We start from the raw sequence: 20280 nt of genomic DNA, 5'->3' as shown, positions 1-20280 counted from the left end.
GAGGGATAAAGTGACGGAGGGATAAAGTGACAGAGGGACATAGTGACGGAGGGATAAAGTGACGGAGGGATAAAGTGACGGAGGGACATAGTGACGGAGGGATAAAGTGACGGAGGGACATAGTGACAGAGGGATAAAGTGACGGAGGGATAAAGTGACAGAGGGATAAAGTGACGGAGGGATAAAGTGACGGAGGGATAAAGTGACGGAGGGATAAAGTGACGGAGGGATAAAGTGACAGAGGGACATAGTGACGGAGGGATAAAGTGACGGAGGGACATAGTGACGGAGGGATAAAGTGACGGAGGGACATAGTGACAGAGGGATAAAGTGACGGAGGGATAAAGTGACAGAGAGATAAAGTGACGGAGGGATAAAGTGACGGAGGGATAAAGTGACGGAGGGATAAAGTGACGGAGGGATAAAGTGACAGAGGGACATAGTGACGGAGGGATAAAGTGACGGAGGGATAAAGTGACGGAGGGACATAGTGACGGAGGGATAAAGTGACGGAGGGACATAGTGACGGAGGGATAAAGTGACGGAGGGATAAAGTGACACAGGGATAAAGTGACAGAGGGATAAAGTGACGGAGGGATAAAGTGATGGAGGGATAAAGTGACGGAGGGATAAAGTGACGGAGGGATAAAGTGACGGAGGGATAAAGTGACAGAGGGACATAGTGACGGAGGGACAAAGTGACGGAGGGATAAAGTGACGGAGGGACATAGTGACGGAGGGATAAAGTGACGGAGGGACATAGTGACAGAGGGACAAAGTGACGGAGGGATAAAGTGACGGAGGGATAAAGTGACGGAGGGATAAAGTGACGGAGGGATAAAGTGACGGAGGGATAAAGTGACGGAGGGATAAAGTGACGGAGGGATAAAGTGACGGAGGGATAAAGTGACGGAGGGATAAAGTGACGGAGGGATAAAGTGGCGGAGGGATAAAGTGACGGAGGGATAAAGTGACGGAGGGATAAAGTGACGGAGGGATAAAGTGACGGAGGGATAAAGTGACGGAGGGATAAAGTGACGGAGGGATAAAGTGACGGAGGGATAAAGTGACGGAGGGACATAGTGACGGAGGGATAAAGTGACGGAGGGATAAAGTGACGGAGGGATAAAGTGACGGAGGGATAAAGTGACAGAGGGACATAGTGACAGAGGGACATAGTGACGGAGGGATAAAGTGACAGAGGGATAAAGTGACAGAGGGATAAAGTGACAGAGGGATAAAGTGACGGAGGGATAAAGTGACGGAGGGATAAAGTGACGGAGGGATAAAGTGACGGAGGGATAAAGTGACGGAGGGACATAGTGACAGAGGGATAAAGTGACGGAGGGATAAAGTGACGGAGGGACATAGTGACGGAGGGATAAAGTGACGGAGGGATAAAGTGACAGAGGGATAAAGTGACAGAGGGACAAAGTGACAGAGGGACATAGTGACAGAGGGACATAGTGACGGAGGGATAAAGTGACAGAGGGATAAAGTGACAGAGGGATAAAGTGACGGAGGGACAAAGTGACGGAGGGACAAAGTGACGGAGGGATAAAGTGACGGAGGGATAAAGTGACGGAGGGATAAAGTGACGGAGGGATAAAGTGACGGAGGGATAAAGTCACGGAGGGACATAGTGACGGAGGGACATAGTGACAGAGGGACATAGTGACAGAGGGACATAGTGACGGAGGGACATAGTGACGGAGGGACATAGTGACAGAGGGACATAGTGACAGAGGGACATAGTGACGGAGGGATAAAGTGACAGAGGGATAAAGTGACAGAGGGATAAAGTGACGGAGGGACAAAGTGACGGAGGGATAAAGTGACGGAGGGATAAAGTGACGGAGGGATAAAGTGACGGAGGGATAAAGTGACGGAGGGATAAAGTGGCAGAGGGATAAAGTGACGGAGGGATAAAGTGACGGAGGGATAAAGTGACGGAGGGATAAAGTGACAGAGGGATAAAGTGACTGAGGGACATAGTGACGGAGGGACAAAGTGACGGAGGGATAAAGTGACGGAGGGATAAAGTGACGGAGGGACATAGTGACAGAGGGACATAGTGACGGAGGGATAAAGTGACAGAGCGATAAAGTGACTGAGGGATAAAGTGACGGAGGGACATAGTGACGGAGGGATAAAGTGGCGGAGGGATAAAGTGACAGAGGGATAAAGTGACAGAGGGATAAAGTGACGGAGGGATAAAGTGACGGAGGGATAAAGTGACGGAGGGATAAAGTGACGGAGGGACATAGTGACAGAGGAACATAGTGACAGAGGGACATAGTGACAGAGGGACATAGTGACGGAGGGATAAAGTGACGGAGGGATAAAGTGACGGAGGGATAAAGTGACGGAGGGACATAGTGACAGAGGGATAAAGTGACGGAGGGATAAAGTGACGGAGGGACATAGTGACGGAGGGATAAAGTGACGGAGGGATAAAGTGACAGAGGGATAAAGTGACAGAGGGACAAAGTGACAGAGGGACATAGTGACAGAGGGACATAGTGACGGAGGGATAAAGTGACAGAGGGATAAAGTGACAGAGGGATAAAGTGACGGAGGGACAAAGTGACGGAGGGATAAAGTGACGGAGAGATAAAGTGACGGAGGGATAAAGTGACGGAGGGATAAAGTGACGGAGGGATAAAGTCACGGAGGGACATAGTGACGGAGGGACATAGTGACAGAGGGACATAGTGACAGAGGGACATAGTGACAGAGGGACATAGTGACAGAGGGACATAGTGACGGAGGGACATAGTGACGGAGGGACATAGTGACGGAGGGACATAGTGACAGAGGGACATAGTGACAGAGGGACATAGTGACAGAGGGACATAGTGACAGAGGGACATAGTGACGGAGGGATAAAGTGACAGAGGGATAAAGTGACGGAGGGATAAAGTGACGGAGGGACAAAGTGACGGAGGGATAAAGTGACGGAGGGATAAAGTGACGGAGGGATAAAGTGACGGAGGGATAAAGTGACGGAGGGATAAAGTCACGGAGGGACATAGTGACGGAGGAATAAAGTGACGGAGGGATAAAGTGACGGAGGGATAAAGTGACGGAGGGATAAAGTCACGGAGGGACATAGTGACGGAGGGATAAAGTGACGGAGGGATAAAGTGACGGAGGGATAAAGTGACGGAGGGATAAAGTGACGGAGGGATAAAGTGACGGAGGGACAAAGTGACGGAGGGACATAGTGACAGAGGGATAAAGTGACGGAGGGACATAGTGACGGAGGGATAAAGTGACGGAGGGATAAAGTGACGGAGGGACATAGTGACGGAGGAATAAAGTGACGGAGGGATAAAGTGACGGAGGGACAAAGTGACGGAGGGACATAGTGACGGAGGGACATAGTGACGGAGGAATAAAGTGACGGAGGGATAAAGTGACGGAGGGATAAAGTGACGGAGGGATAAAGTGACGGAGGGATAAAGTGACGGAGGGACATAGTGACAGAGGGATAAAGTGACGGAGGGATAAAGTGACGGAGGGATAAAGTGACGGAGGGATAAAGTGACGGAGGGACATAGTGACAGAGGGATAAAGTGACGGAGGGACATAGTGACAGAGGGACAAAGTGACGGAGGGACATAGTGACGGAGGGATAAAGTGACGGAGGGATAAAGTGACGGAGGGATAAAGTCACGGAGGGACATAGTGACGGAGGAATAAAGTGACAGAGGGATAAAGTGACAGAGGGATAAAGTGACAGAGGGATAAAGTGACAGAGGGATAAAGTGACGGAGGGATAAAGTGACAGAGGGATAAAGTGACAGAGGGATAAAGTGACGGAGGGATAAAGTGACGGAGGGATAAAGTGACAGAGGGATAAAGTGACAGAGGGATAAAGTGACGGAGGGATAAAGTGACGGAGGGATAAAGTGACGGAGGGATAAAGTGACGGAGGGATAAAGTGACGGAGGGATAAAGTGACAGAGGGATAAAGTGACAGAGGGATAAAGTGACGGAGGGATAAAGTGACGGAGGGATAAAGTGACGGAGGGATAAAGTGACGGAGGGATAAAGTGACAGAGGGATAAAGTGACGGAGGGATAAAGTGACGGAGGGATAAAGTGACAGAGGGACATAGTGACGGAGGGATAAAGTGACGGAGGGATAAAGTGACGGAGGGATAAAGTGACGGAGGGATAAAGTGACGGAGGGATAAAGTGACGGAGGGATAAAGTGGCGGAGGGATAAAGTGACGGAGGGATAAAGTGACGGAGGGATAAAGTGACGGAGGGATAAAGTGACAGAGGGATAAAGTGACTGAGGGACATAGTGACGGAGGGATAAAGTGACGGAGGGATAAAGTGACGGAGGGACATAGTGACGGAGGGATAAAGTGACAGAGCGATAAAGTGACTGAGGGATAAAGTGACGGAGGGACATAGTGACGGAGGGATAAAGTGGCGGAGGGATAAAGTGACAGAGGGATAAAGTGACAGAGGGATAAAGTGACGGAGGGACATAGTGACGGAGGGACATAGTGACAGAGGGACATAGTGACAGAGGGACATAGTGACGGAGGGATAAAGTGACGGAGGGATAAAGTGACGGAGGGATAAAGTGACGGAGGGACATAGTGACGGAGGGACATAGTGACGGAGGGACATAGTGACAGAGGGACATAGTGACAGAGGGACATAGTGACAGAGGGACATAGTGACGGAGGGATAAAGTGACAGAGGGATAAAGTGACAGAGGGATAAAGTGACGGAGGGACAAAGTGACGGAGGGATAAAGTGACGGAGGGATAAAGTGACGGAGGGATAAAGTGACGGAGGGATAAAGTGACGGAGGGATAAAGTGACGGAGGGATAAAGTCACGGAGGGACATAGTGACGGAGGGACATAGTGACAGAGGGACATAGTGACAGAGGGACATAGTGACGGAGGGACATAGTGACGGAGGGACATAGTGACAGAGGGACATAGTGACAGAGGGACATAGTGACGGAGGGATAAAGTGACAGAGGGATAAAGTGACAGAGGGATAAAGTGACGGAGGGACAAAGTGACGGAGGGATAAAGTGACGGAGGGATAAAGTGACGGAGGGATAAAGTGACGGAGGGATAAAGTGACGGAGGGATAAAGTCACGGAGGGACATAGTGACGGAGGAATAAAGTGACGGAGGGATAAAGTGACGGAGGGATAAAGTGACGGAGGGATAAAGTGACGGAGGGACATAGTGACAGAGGGATAAAGTGACGGAGGGATAAAGTGACGGAGGGACATAGTGACGGAGGGATAAAGTGACGGAGGGACATAGTGACGGAGGGATAAAGTGACGGAGGGATAAAGTGACGGAGGGATAAAGTCACGGAGGGACATAGTGACGGAGGAATAAAGTGACGGAGGGATAAAGTGACGGAGGGATAAAGTGACGGAGGGATAAAGTGACGGAGGGACAAAGTGACGGAGGGATAAAGTGACGGAGGGATAAAGTGACGTAGGGATAAAGTGACGGAGGGATAAAGTGACGGAGGGATAAAGAGACAGAGGGATAAAGTGACAGAGGGATAAAGTGACAGAGGGACATAGTGACGGAGGGATAAAGTGACGGAGGGATAAAGTGACAGAGGGATAAAGTGACAGAGGGAAATAGTGACGGAGGGACATAGTGACGGAGGGACAAAGTGACGGAGGGACATAGTGACGGAGGGATAAAGTGACGGAGGGACATAGTGACAGAGGGATAAAGTGACGGAGGGATAAAGTGACGGAGGGATAAAGTGACGGAGGGATAAAGTGACGGAAGGACATAGTGACGGAGGGATAAAGTGACGGAGGGATAAAGTGACGGAGGGATAAAGTGACGGAGGGATAAAGTGACGGAGGGATAAAGTGACGGAGGGATAAAGTGACGGAGGGATAAAGTGACGGAGGGATAAAGTGACAGAGGGATAAAGTGACGGAGGGATAAAGTGACAGAGGGACATAGTGACGGAGGGATAAAGTGACGGAGGGACATAGTGACGGAGGGACATAGTGACAGAGGGATAAAGTGACGGAGGGATAAAGTGACGGAGGGACATAGTGACAGAGGGATAAAGTGACGGAGGGATAAAGTGACGGAGGGACATAGTGACAGAGGGATAAAGTGACGGAGGGATAAAGTGACGGAGGGATAAAGTGACGGAGGGACATAGTGACGGAGGGATAAAGTGACAGAGGGACATAGTGACGGAGGGATAAAGTGACGGAGGGATAAAGTGACGGAGGGATAAAGTGACGGAGGGATAAAGTGACGGAGGGATAAAGTGACGGAGGGATAAAGTGACGGAGGGATAAAGTGACGGAGGGATAAAGTGACGGAGGGATAAAGTGACGGAGGGATAAAGTGACGGAGGGATAAAGTGACGGAGGGATAAAGTGACGGAGGGATAAAGTGACGGAGGGATAAAGTGACGGAGGGATAAAGTCACGGAGGGACATAGTGACGGAGGGACATAGTGACAGAGGGACATAGTGACAGAGGGACATAGTGACGGAGGGACATAGTGACGGAGGGACATAGTGACAGAGGGACATAGTGACAGAGGGACATAGTGACGGAGGGATAAAGTGACAGAGGGATAAAGTGACAGAGGGATAAAGTGACGGAGGGACAAAGTGACGGAGGGATAAAGTGACGGAGGGATAAAGTGACGGAGGGATAAAGTGACGGAGGGATAAAGTGACGGAGGGATAAAGTCACGGAGGGACATAGTGACGGAGGAATAAAGTGACGGAGGGATAAAGTGACGGAGGGATAAAGTGACGGAGGGACATAGTGACGGAGGGATAAAGTGACGGAGGGACATAGTGACAGAGGGATAAAGTGACGGAGGGATAAAGTGACGGAGGGACATAGTGACGGAGGGATAAAGTGACGGAGGGACATAGTGACGGAGGGATAAAGTGACGGAGGGATAAAGTGACGGAGGGATAAAGTCACGGAGGGACATAGTGACGGAGGAATAAAGTGACGGAGGGATAAAGTGACGGAGGGATAAAGTGACGGAGGGATAAAGTGACGGAGGGACAAAGTGACGGAGGGATAAAGTGACGGAGGGATAAAGTGACGTAGGGATAAAGTGACGGAGGGATAAAGTGACGGAGGGATAAAGAGACAGAGGGATAAAGTGACAGAGGGATAAAGTGACAGAGGGACATAGTGACGGAGGGATAAAGTGACGGAGGGATAAAGTGACGGAGGGACATAGTGACGGAGGGACAAAGTGACGGAGGGACATAGTGACGGAGGGATAAAGTGACGGAGGGACATAGTGACAGAGGGATAAAGTGACGGAGGGATAAAGTGACGGAGGGATAAAGTGACGGAGGGATAAAGTGACGGAAGGACATAGTGACGGAGGGATAAAGTGACGGAGGGATAAAGTGACGGAGGGATAAAGTGACGGAGGGATAAAGTGACGGAGGGATAAAGTGACGGAGGGATAAAGTGACGGAGGGATAAAGTGACGGAGGGATAAAGTGACAGAGGGATAAAGTGACGGAGGGATAAAGTGACAGAGGGACATAGTGACGGAGGGATAAAGTGACGGAGGGACATAGTGACAGAGGGATAAAGTGACGGAGGGATAAAGTGACGGAGGGACATAGTGACAAAGGGATAAAGTGACGGAGGGATAAAGTGACGGAGGGATAAAGTGACGGAGGGACATAGTGACAGAGGGATAAAGTGACGGAGGGATAAAGTGACGGAGGGATAAAGTGACGGAGGGACATAGTGACGGAGGGATAAAGTGACAGAGGGACATAGTGACGGAGGGATAAAGTGACGGAGGGATAAAGTGACGGAGGGATAAAGTGACGGAGGGATAAAGTGACGGAGGGATAAAGTGACGGAGGGATAAAGTTACGGAGGGATAAAGTGACGGAGGGATAAAGTGACGGAGGGATAAAGTGACGGAGGGATAAAGTGACGGAGGGATAAAGTGACAGAGGGACATAGTGACGGAGGGATAAAGTGACGGAGGGATAAAGTGACGGAGGGATAAAGTGACAGAGGGATAAAGTGACAGAGGGATAAAGTGACGGAGGGATAAAGTGACGGAGGGATAAAGTGACGGAGGGATAAAGTGACAGAGGGATAAAGTGACGGAGGGATAAAGTGACGGAGGGATAAAGTGACGGAGGGATAAAGTGACGGAGGGATAAAGTGACGGAGGGATAAAGTGACAGAGGGATAAAGTGACAGAGGGATAAAGTGACGGAGGGATAAAGTGACGGAGGGATAAAGTGACGGAGGGATAAAGTGACGGAGGGATAAAGTGACAGAGGGATAAAGTGACAGAGGGACAAAGTGACGGAGGGACATAGTGACAGAGGGATAAAGTGACGGAGGGATAAAGTGACGGAGGGATAAAGTGACGGAGGGATAAAGTGACAGAGGGACAAAGTGACGGAGGGACATAGTGACAGAGGGATAAAGTGACGGAGGGATAAAGTGACGGAGGGATAAAGTGACGGAGGGATAAAGTGACGGAGGGATAAAGTGACGGAGGGATAAAGTGACGGAGGGATAAAGTGACGGAGGGATAAAGTGACGGAGGGATAAAGTGACGGAGGGATAAAGTGACGGAGGGATAAAGTGACGGAGGGATAAAGTGACGGAGGGACATAGTGACGGAGGGATAAAGTGACGGAGGGATAAAGTGACGGAGGGACATAGTGACGGAGGGACAAAGTGACAGAGGGACATAGTGACAGAGGGATAAAGTGACGGAGGGACATAGTGACGGAGGGATAAAGTGACAGAGCGATAAAGTGACTGAGGGATAAAGTGACGGAGGGACATAGTGACGGAGGGATAAAGTGGCGGAGGGATAAAGTGACAGAGGGATAAAGTGACAGAGGGATAAAGTGACGGAGGGACATAGTGACGGAGGGACATAGTGACAGAGGGACATAGTGACAGAGGGACATAGTGACGGAGGGATAAAGTGACGGAGGGATAAAGTGACGGAGGGATAAAGTGACGGAGGGACATAGTGACGGAGGGACATAGTGACGGAGGGACATAGTGACAGAGGGACATAGTGACAGAGGGACATAGTGACAGAGGGACATAGTGACGGAGGGATAAAGTGACAGAGGGATAAAGTGACAGAGGGATAAAGTGACGGAGGGACAAAGTGACGGAGGGATAAAGTGACGGAGGGATAAAGTGACGGAGGGATAAAGTGACGGAGGGATAAAGTGACGGAGGGATAAAGTGACGGAGGGATAAAGTCACGGAGGGACATAGTGACGGAGGGACATAGTGACAGAGGGACATAGTGACAGAGGGACATAGTGACGGAGGGACATAGTGACGGAGGGACATAGTGACAGAGGGACATAGTGACAGAGGGACATAGTGACGGAGGGATAAAGTGACAGAGGGATAAAGTGACAGAGGGATAAAGTGACGGAGGGACAAAGTGACGGAGGGATAAAGTGACGGAGGGATAAAGTGACGGAGGGATAAAGTGACGGAGGGATAAAGTGACGGAGGGATAAAGTGACGGAGGGACATAGTGACGGAGGAATAAAGTGACGGAGGGATAAAGTGACGGAGGGATAAAGTGACGGAGGGATAAAGTGACGGAGGGACATAGTGACAGAGGGATAAAGTGACGGAGGGATAAAGTGACGGAGGGACATAGTGACGGAGGGATAAAGTGACGGAGGGACATAGTGACGGAGGGATAAAGTGACGGAGGGATAAAGTGACGGAGGGACATAGTGACGGAGGAATAAAGTGACGGAGGGATAAAGTGACGGAGGGATAAAGTGACGGAGGGATAAAGTGACGGAGGGACAAAGTGACGGAGGGATAAAGTGACGGAGGGATAAAGTGACGTAGGGATAAAGTGACGGAGGGATAAAGTGACGGAGGGATAAAGAGACAGAGGGATAAAGTGACAGAGGGATAAAGTGACAGAGGGACATAGTGACGGAGGGATAAAGTGACGGAGGGATAAAGTGACAGAGGGATAAAGTGACAGAGGGACATAGTGACGGAGGGACATAGTGACGGAGGGACAAAGTGACGGAGGGACATAGTGACGGAGGGATAAAGTGACGGAGGGACATAGTGACAGAGGGATAAAGTGACGGAGGGATAAAGTGACGGAGGGATAAAGTGACGGAGGGATAAAGTGACGGAAGGACATAGTGACGGAGGGATAAAGTGACGGAGGGATAAAGTGACGGAGGGATAAAGTGACGGAGGGATAAAGTGACGGAGGGATAAAGTGACGGAGGGATAAAGTGACGGAGGGATAAAGTGACGGAGGGATAAAGTGACAGAGGGATAAAGTGACGGAGGGATAAAGTGACAGAGGGACATAGTGACGGAGGGATAAAGTGACGGAGGGACATAGTGACGGAGGGACATAGTGACAGAGGGATAAAGTGACGGAGGGATAAAGTGACGGAGGGACATAGTGACAGAGGGATAAAGTGACGGAGGGATAAAGTGACGGAGGGATAAAGTGACGGAGGGACATAGTGACAGAGGGATAAAGTGACGGAGGGATAAAGTGACGGAGGGATAAAGTGACGGAGGGACATAGTGACGGAGGGATAAAGTGACAGAGGGACATAGTGACGGAGGGATAAAGTGACGGAGGGATAAAGTGACGGAGGGATAAAGTGACGGAGGGATAAAGTGACGGAGGGATAAAGTGACGGAGGGATAAAGTGACGGAGGGATAAAGTGACGGAGGGATAAAGTGACGGAGGGATAAAGTGACGGAGGGATAAAGTGACGGAGGGATAAAGTGACGGAGGGATAAAGTGACGGAGGGATAAAGTGACGGAGGGATAAAGTGACGGAGGGATAAAGTGACGGAGGGATAAAGTCACGGAGGGACATAGTGACGGAGGGACATAGTGACAGAGGGACATAGTGACAGAGGGACATAGTGACGGAGGGACATAGTGACGGAGGGACATAGTGACAGAGGGACATAGTGACAGAGGGACATAGTGACGGAGGGATAAAGTGACAGAGGGATAAAGTGACAGAGGGATAAAGTGACGGAGGGACAAAGTGACGGAGGGATAAAGTGACGGAGGGATAAAGTGACGGAGGGATAAAGTGACGGAGGGATAAAGTGACGGAGGGATAAAGTCACGGAGGGACATAGTGACGGAGGAATAAAGTGACGGAGGGATAAAGTGACGGAGGGATAAAGTGACGGAGGGACATAGTGACGGAGGGATAAAGTGACGGAGGGACATAGTGACAGAGGGATAAAGTGACGGAGGGATAAAGTGACGGAGGGACATAGTGACGGAGGGATAAAGTGACGGAGGGACATAGTGACGGAGGGATAAAGTGACGGAGGGATAAAGTGACGGAGGGATAAAGTCACGGAGGGACATAGTGACGGAGGAATAAAGTGACGGAGGGATAAAGTGACGGAGGGATAAAGTGACGGAGGGATAAAGTGACGGAGGGACAAAGTGACGGAGGGATAAAGTGACGGAGGGATAAAGTGACGTAGGGATAAAGTGACGGAGGGATAAAGTGACGGAGGGATAAAGAGACAGAGGGATAAAGTGACAGAGGGATAAAGTGACAGAGGGACATAGTGACGGAGGGATAAAGTGACGGAGGGATAAAGTGACAGAGGGATAAAGTGACAGAGGGACATAGTGACGGAGGGACATAGTGACGGAGGGACAAAGTGACGGAGGGACATAGTGACGGAGGGATAAAGTGACGGAGGGACATAGTGACAGAGGGATAAAGTGACGGAGGGATAAAGTGACGGAGGGATAAAGTGACGGAGGGATAAAGTGACGGAAGGACATAGTGACGGAGGGATAAAGTGACGGAGGGATAAAGTGACGGAGGGATAAAGTGACGGAGGGATAAAGTGACGGAGGGATAAAGTGACGGAGGGATAAAGTGACGGAGGGATAAAGTGACGGAGGGATAAAGTGACAGAGGGATAAAGTGACGGAGGGATAAAGTGACAGAGGGACATAGTGACGGAGGGATAAAGTGACGGAGGGACATAGTGACAGAGGGATAAAGTGACGGAGGGATAAAGTGACGGAGGGACATAGTGACAGAGGGATAAAGTGACGGAGGGATAAAGTGACGGAGGGATAAAGTGACGGAGGGATAAAGTGACGGAGGGACATAGTGACAGAGGGATAAAGTGACGGAGGGATAAAGTGACGGAGGGATAAAGTGACGGAGGGACATAGTGACGGAGGGATAAAGTGACAGAGGGACATAGTGACGGAGGGATAAAGTGACGGAGGGATAAAGTGACGGAGGGATAAAGTGACGGAGGGATAAAGTGACGGAGGGATAAAGTGACGGAGGGATAAAGTGACGGAGGGATAAAGTGACGGAGGGATAAAGTGACGGAGGGATAAAGTTACGGAGGGATAAAGTGACGGAGGGACATAGTGACGGAGGGATAAAGTGACGGAGGGATAAAGTGACGGAGGGATAAAGTGACGGAGGGATAAAGTGACGGAGGGACATAGTGACGGAGGGATAAAGTGACAGAGGGACATAGTGACGGAGGGATAAAGTGACGGAGGGATAAAGTGACGGAGGGATAAAGTGACGGAGGGATAAAGTGACGGAGGGATAAAGTGACGGAGGGATAAAGTGACGGAGGGATAAAGTGACGGAGGGATAAAGTGACGGAGGGATAAAGTTACGGAGGGATAAAGTGACGGAGGGACATAGTGACGGAGGGATAAAGTGACGGAGGGATAAAGTGACGGAGGGATAAAGTGACGGAGGGATAAAGTGACGGAGGGACATAGTGACGGAGGGATAAAGTGACGGAGGGATAAAGTGACGGAGGGATAAAGTGACGGAGGGATAAAGTGACGGAGGGACATAGTGACGGAGGGATAAAGTGACGGAGGGATAAAGTGACGGAGGGATAAAGTGACGGAGGGATAAAGTGACGGAGGGACATAGTGACGGAGGGATAAAGTGACGGAGGGATAAAGTGACGGAGGGATAAAGTGACGGAGGGATAAAGTGACGGAGGGATAAAGTGACGGAGGGATAAAGTGACGGAGGGACATAGTGACGGAGGGATAAAGTGACGGAGGGATAAAGTGACGGAGGGACATAGTGACGGAGGGATAAAGTCACGGAGGGATAAAGTGACGGAGGGACATAGTGACGGAGGGATAAAGTGACGGAGGGATAAAGAGACGGAGGGACATAGTGACGGAGGGATAAAGTGACGGAGGGATAAAGTGACGGAGGGATAAAGTGACGGAGGGACATAGTGACGGAGGGATAAAGTGACGGAGGGATAAAGTGACGGAGGGACATAGTGACGGAGGGATAAAGTGACGGAGGGATAAAGTGACGGAGGGACATAGTGACGGAGGGATAAAGTGACGGAGGGACATAGTGACGGAGGGACAAAGTGACGGAGGAATAAAGTGACGGAGGAATAAAGTGACGGAGGGATAAAGTGACGGAGGGATAAAGTGACGGAGGGATAAAGTGACGGAGGGACATAGTGACGGAGGGACAAAGTGACGGAGGAATAAAGTGACGGAGGAATAAAGTGACGGAGGGACATAGTGACGGAGGGATAAAGTGACGGAGGGATAAAGTGACGGAGGGACATAGTGACGGAGGGATAAAGTGACGGAGGGATAAAGTGACGGAGGGACATAGTGACGGAGGGATAAAGTGACGGAGGGACATAGTGACGGAGGAATAAAGTGACGGAGGAATAAAGTGACGGAGGGACATAGTGACGGAGGGACATAGTGACGGAGGGACAAAGTGACGGAGGAATAAAGTGACGGAGGAATAAAGTGACGGAGGGACATAGTGACGGAGGGACATAGTGACGGAGGGACATACTGCTCCGGCCACCTTTATTCTAACATTTGCCCGCAATTTTCCGGGCCTTTTTTCGGCAGCCGCCGAACTTGACCGCATCTCGGCCACGTTCCAGCCCCTCTCCCGTTCAGCGCCAATGGCCGCTAATGGCGCTGAACAATGGAGCAGGCGCGCCGAACAACGGAGCGCACAATGGAGCGCCTGCGGTGACGAAACTAGCGCCGACAACAAGACGGAAAAAAACCGCGTCTGCCCGCACATTTAAATTACCCGCGGTGGCGGTCGCATTAGACTAAAGCGGGACGCCACTGTAGTGACAGAGGGATAACGTAACGTAGGGACGTAGTAACGGAGGGATAAAGTGATGGAGGGACGAAGTGACGAAGTGACGGAGGGATAAAGTGATGGAGGGACGAAGTGACGAAGTGACGGAGGGATAAAGTGATGGAGGGACGAAGTGACGAAGTGACGGAGGGATAAAGTGATGGAGGGACGAAGTGACGAAGTGACGGAGGGACGAAGTGACGGAGGGATAAAGTGATGGAGGGACGAAGTGACGAAGTGACGGAGGGACGAAGTGACGGAGGGATAAAGTGATGGAGGGACGAAGTGACGAAGTGACGGAGGGACGAAGTGACGGAGGGATAAAGTGATGGAGGGACGTAGTAACGGAGGGATAACGTAACGTAGGGACGTAGTAACGGAGGGATAACGTAACGTAGGGACGAAGTGACGAAGTGACAGATGGATGGGACACACTGAAACCCTGTCGAAGGAGGAGTTCATGGCCTGGTATAGAGGGATAGAGTGATTAAATAATAATGACATGACGGAGGGATGAGATTATGACATGATGGTGGGATGGGACTCACAGAAACCCCAGTGAAGGAAGAGGGGTTCAAGGTCTGGTAGACAATGATATGGTGCTAAGATTATAACATAAAGGAGGGATTGGGGACAGGATTAGATACAATGGGGGAGAGATGAGAATCTGAAGAAGTGGAATTAGATGATTGAGGGATCAAGAGATAATAGAAGGATGAGACTCACATTGAAAATGTTCACGGCCCAGTAGCTCTCCTGATTTAGGGATGGAATAATGGATGAGGGATGAGATGCAGGAGGAATGAGGTGATGGAGGGATGAGACTCACAGAGACCCCATCGAAGGAGGAGGAGTTCATGGCCCTGTAGATCTCCTGGCTGATGATGTTGTTGTTGTAATTGAAGTCTTCCAGGCGCAGTCCCTTCTTAGACAGCTCATACGCTGTCTTGTTGAGCGCGAGAGCGAGGGCCCAGATGGCATCGTACGCGAGGGGAGCCTCTTGGAAACCACCTGTTTCCTCTGGGTTCTTCCCAAGACGTTTCTGCAGCTTCTCGATGAACTCCTGAGATGTCTGGGGAAGGGGAGGTGGAGTGTTAGAATGGGAGAAAGAGAGGAAAGGGCGGTGGAAAGGGAGGGAGAAGGGTGAGCAAGAGAAAGGAGAGAAAGAATTAAAGGTAAAGAAAGAGAGGGGGAGAAAGACGGGGAAGCGACAGACAAACACATATGTACAATGTTGGGTATAGATAGGTAGCAGGTACCATATTGGATATGCCACGTGTGTTCTCTGGGTTCAGCATAACAATCTCTGTGGTTACATGACCCTCCACAGCCCTGGTCATCTCCTCCACTGTGCAGTTAATGGATGGGTCTGGGGTCTTGAACCAGTTGTCTGCATACCAGCCAATCAGAAACCAGACATACTTCTTACCGAAGAGACGCTCCTTATACACCTGGGAGAAGGAGCCTGTGAGGAGGGTGAGGATCCAAAGGAGAAGGGGAGGGCCTGAGAGGAGGGGGGAGGAGCAACAGATGATGATGAGGTGCCTGAGAGGAGGGGACAGAGGTGAAGGGAAGAGCTACAGTGAAGGAGTGGGAGGGGAGGTCCCAAAATAAGGGAGATGGGACTCAGAGGAGAGGGAGAAACCTCAGGGGAAAATGAAGGAGACTCGGAAGAGAGGAGTCTCAGGGGAATGGAAGGAGTTAGAGAAACATCAGAGAAGGAGCCTCATAGACAGGGATAAAAGATCATTTGGGAGTGAGTGTGGCTAAATTAATCTATGGGACAGAGCCAGAGGATAGGGTTTAGACATGGGGTTTGGAGAGGTTCAAGGGAGGGGTAGGAGGCACCTCAGAGGTTGGGCTAGATATTGTTCATCCAAGCTGGAGCTCAGTGAGAGTTCACACTAACCTCACAGAAAACTTTGCGTGCTTCAGTCTCATAGAATAACCCAACAATGATTCTAGCGTCCTGTCTCTGAGAAATAGCAATAGAGAGACAGAAAGAGGAAGGGGGAGAGAGGGATGGGGAGAGAAGGTGGAGTAAAGGACAGGGTTGGAGCAGAGGGATAGAGGAAGGGAAGGCGAAGGAAAGAAAGAAAGTGGGAGAGTGAGAAAAATGGAGAGGGTCCGAGAGGTTGACAGAGAGAAGGAGAGAGTGGGAGGAGGGGAGAGAAGAACGGAAACAGAGGGAGAAAGGGAAAAGGATAGGGAGAGGTAGTGAGAAATTGTGTGAGAGAGTCAACATTATCCAGTTAAACAGAGTAGTGGTCCTTGAAATCATTTTAAGGGTCTTCACTCAATTGAATGCAGTCTTGTTACCTTGAGGTTCTTCACAGGAACAGTTGGGTCAGAGAAGAAGCTCTGTCGGAAGGTGATCTCAATGTCAGCCTCCTTCACTCGTTCCTCTAAGTCATCCAGGGTCTTAGAGAGGGAAAGAGCTGTTAAAAGACATCCCTTGTGCTCTGAGACATCCCATGGCAGGTATGAGACAGCCAGGTCTCGAGAGACACCCATGAAATTGAAGACCTATGTCATCTGTTGGATAATGGGTTTCTTGATGTAATGGACACTCTATATCCCTCGAGCAATATTAGGTCCTCCCCTTGGTCTATGAGACACAGTGTTGGTGTATAAAATTCTCTCTTGTTCTATGAAATCCTTGCCTTGTCAATAAGACCCCATTTTGGTCATTGAGACAACTCCTGAGCTCAATTAGACTCCCTCTTGTCTTGTGTGACACTCACAGAGGTAAAGACTTCGGTGGTCTGCTGTATGGTCGCTATCTTGGTCCACCCCCACTTCTTGAAGAGCTGGACCCTGGTGGGATTGTGTAAAGTTGCAGATGGGTGAGTGCGGAAGAACGTGGGAAATCTCTGCCGGTTTGAGAGTGCAGGAGAACTGGAGCCATAAGAGAGCTACAAGGGAGAGGGAGACCGTGAGAAACAGAGAGCGCGAAAGAGCGAGAACACGAAGGCAAGCGAAGGAGAGAGAGACAGCATATAAAAAATAGAGAGTGAGGAGAGGGGGGGAAAAGAGGAGAGACACACACCCAGTCCTATATAGATATATATCTATATATATCTATCTATATATATATATATATATATACATATATATATATATATATATATATATAGCAATGCAGAAGGAAGATCCATCACACTTGGGGTTAACAATTAAGTATTTATATTGCAGTGATCGATGTTTCGGTCCCTGTTGGGATCTTTGTCATCTTCATCACTGTAATAAAGATACTTCATTGTTAATCCCGAGTGTGCTGGAAGGAAAGAGGGAGAACTCCTCACTCCTTGGTGAATGTCCCTGTTCTCTCCAACTTCCCCACTCCCCACTGCACCATTATTTATACACCTCTCTCCCAACAACCCTCAATAAAAATCCCCCCCACAAATCCTCTATTCACACCCTCTATCTACTCCTTCCTGCTGCTGGGGATCTCCCCTAAGCCTGAAGCCAGACATACACACCTCGTCTCTCTCATGCCTCCCTCCCACCTCTTCCCCTGTAAATGGTGTTAACCTTTTCATTTAACACTGACCTTCCTTAAAACTCGCCCCACAAATCAAGCATCCCAATAGCCTGCACTCATGGCTACTGTCCCACACTCAGTCACTCCTACCACCCATTGTGGCCAAGCACACCCATCTACAGCACTTATTCCCTCACCTGCTGTCTCTTTAAATTTCCCCTCAAACCTCTTAGATTGTAAGCTCTTCGGGGCAGGGATTTCCTTTCCCATTGCCTGATTTTTGCTGCACTTATTGTATTATTATAATTCCCCTGTACTGTATTCTTTGTGAAGCGCTGAGTACACTTTTGGCGCTATATAAATAAAGACATACAATACAATTCAGACATGTGTTATATACACACAAACAAGATCTATATTAAAATATAAATAGTTTTACAAAGCACTCAACAATGCTGTCTCCCCTGTACATATCAGCCCTAATCACCAAATATACCCCTACTCCCCCCCCCCTCCATTGTGCCTTTGACATCGGCCTCTCCTCCTGCCTTATTACCTCCTCTCGCTCCCGCCTACAAGACTTCTCCTGTGCTGCACCCTGTCTATGTCATTCCCCATCAGACTCTCCCCCAGCCTTTAGAAGGAGGCTTATATGGCATACTCGTAACATCCACCACACAGTCTTCCAACCCTATCGGGACAAACAGTGTGGCTAGACCAAACTCCATCCCGAGTCATACTCAGTCCCACAGTGAGCAGCCACATTACCATTTGCTTCAACATTGCCACTCATTCCTTCTAGATTGTAAGCACCAGGCGCAGGGCCCTCATTACCTCCTGTAGCTGTTTGCGCTTGTCTGTCCTTATTTGGTATATCATTCTGTTAATGCAATTATATCACTCTGTACCCCCCATTGTACTGAATATGTGGGTGGTTTACAAATAAACCATAATAATAATTATATATATTTTATTCTATTCATACACATCAGCACATTTAACGAGAGTGAGAGAGAGAAAGATAGAGAGAAAGAGAGCGAGAAAGAGAGCGAGAGAGAGTGAGAAAGTGAGAAAGAGAGAAAAAGAGAGCGAAAGAAAGTGAGAGAGCGAGAAAGAGAGTGCGAGAAAGAGTGCGAGAAAGAGAGAGCGAGAAAGAGAGAGAACGAGAGAGAGAGCAAGAGAGAGAAAGCGAGAAAAAGAAAGAGCACAAGAAAGAGAGAGCGAGAGAAAGAGAGCGTGAAGAGAGAAAGAAAGAGCGAGAAAAAAAGAGAGCGAGAGACAAAAAGAGAAAGAGAACGAGAGAGAACGAGGGAAAGAGAGAGAGAAAAAGAGAGAGCAAAAAAAGAGAAAGAAACAGAAATGTAGAGAGAGTGCGACGGAGGAAGAACATGTGAGAGAGAGAGACAGCAGGGAGACAGAGAGAGAAAAGGAGGGTGGGAGAAAGAAAGAGAGGGGGGGGGGGGGTGAGAAAAGATGAGAAGCAGAGAAGGAGATAACGAGAGATGGGGGACTGAGAGGGAGGTAGAGAAAGAGACAGTGCTCACCACGATAAGATGCCACATGCGTGCTGCTTCTGCCACTAGTGTCGAGACGCTGCTGCATCCTGGCATAAGCATGATCTTAATGGGGTCATTATACAGCAACTCGTACAGGTGTCTTGTTGCCTGGCCCGGATCACACTGTGGAGAGAGAAAACGAGAGGTCGGGTTTAGGGAAAGAGAGGGAGACACAAGTTTCATTTCTTTCTTTTATTAATGAGACAGTGTTGTTAGATAATGAGACAGAGTGTGCAGGGAGATGAGACTGATCCCTCTCTCCACCTCCCATTCACTGTCTCCCCCCCACCCCACCCCTTTCCTCACTCTCTCTTTCCCTCCCTCTCATCCCTCTATCTCCCTTCTCTCTCCCTTTCGTATCTCCCTCACTATCTCGCTCTCCCTTTCCCTCAGAAACATTCTCTCTCTCTCTCCCCCCTTTCTCTTCTCTGGAATATTTTACCCTTTCCTTCGTTGCCGTGGTAACAGCGAGAGAGCCGAGTGGAATAATGAGAACACAGGGGGTAATCCTGCAAGAGTGCCTGGCTGCACCCCCTGTGCTGTCTCCCCCTCTAAGCCACTGTCACAAAGGTCACTCTCGTCTATCTGCCCACTGCGCTCCCTCTGTCTGTGCCCAGCAACAGCTGTCTCTCACTCGTACCCTGCTGTCTCTCAGTCTGCCACTTCCATATCACCACTTTCACTTTAATTCTCCACGCTCCCTCACTCTGCTCTTGCTTCGCTTCCCACCCCCATCTTTCACACTTTCTCACACTCTGTCCGTCAGCACGCCTCATGGTCACCCCCTCTGTAATGGTGTAGGTTGCAACTCCTGTAAGGCACTTGACACCCGCGTCACCCCCGCCCCGGTAGTATGGTGGATGAGTCTCATCTCCTGTCACTGTGTCTTCATGCAGCAGTCACGGTGGACAAGTCTCAAGTCTGTCCTCCTCCCCCCTGTGTCTCCCCCTTTCATTGGTGTCACCCCACTTTCACCGTCCTCACCCGGCTATCATGGTGGTGGAGTCTCAGCTTGTCCCCTCCATCACCTGTCAC

General features: G+C 49.8%; 1 protein-coding gene across 8 annotated transcripts in view; it reads right to left on the bottom strand.

The window, feature by feature from the left end:
• GABBR1 (gamma-aminobutyric acid type B receptor subunit 1) overlaps positions 1–20280 on the bottom strand; it is a 136298-nt gene that overhangs the window by 33457 nt on the left and 82561 nt on the right. For 4 of the 8 annotated variants that reach the window (XM_075577988.1, XM_075577989.1, XM_075577993.1 and 1 more), the window contains 6 exons: positions 19234–19368; positions 16947–17117; positions 16522–16623; positions 16112–16177; positions 15462–15653; positions 15032–15274 (listed from right to left, as the gene is read on the bottom strand). In XM_075577988.1, the coding sequence (XP_075434103.1) occupies positions 15032–15274; positions 15462–15653; positions 16112–16177; positions 16522–16623; positions 16947–17117; positions 19234–19368 (909 nt within the window). The remainder of the gene's footprint in view (positions 1–15031; positions 15275–15461; positions 15654–16111; positions 16178–16521; positions 16624–16946; positions 17118–19233; positions 19369–20280) is intronic. The other 4 variants (XM_075577990.1, XM_075577991.1, XM_075577992.1 and 1 more) reach the window with 4 other exon arrangements.

The sequence above is a fragment of the Ascaphus truei genome, chromosome 20, assembly GCF_040206685.1.
Source record: "Ascaphus truei isolate aAscTru1 chromosome 20, aAscTru1.hap1, whole genome shotgun sequence".
Lineage (NCBI taxonomy): Eukaryota > Metazoa > Chordata > Amphibia > Anura > Ascaphidae > Ascaphus > Ascaphus truei.
This window is presented reverse-complemented; position numbering and strand designations above follow the sequence as displayed.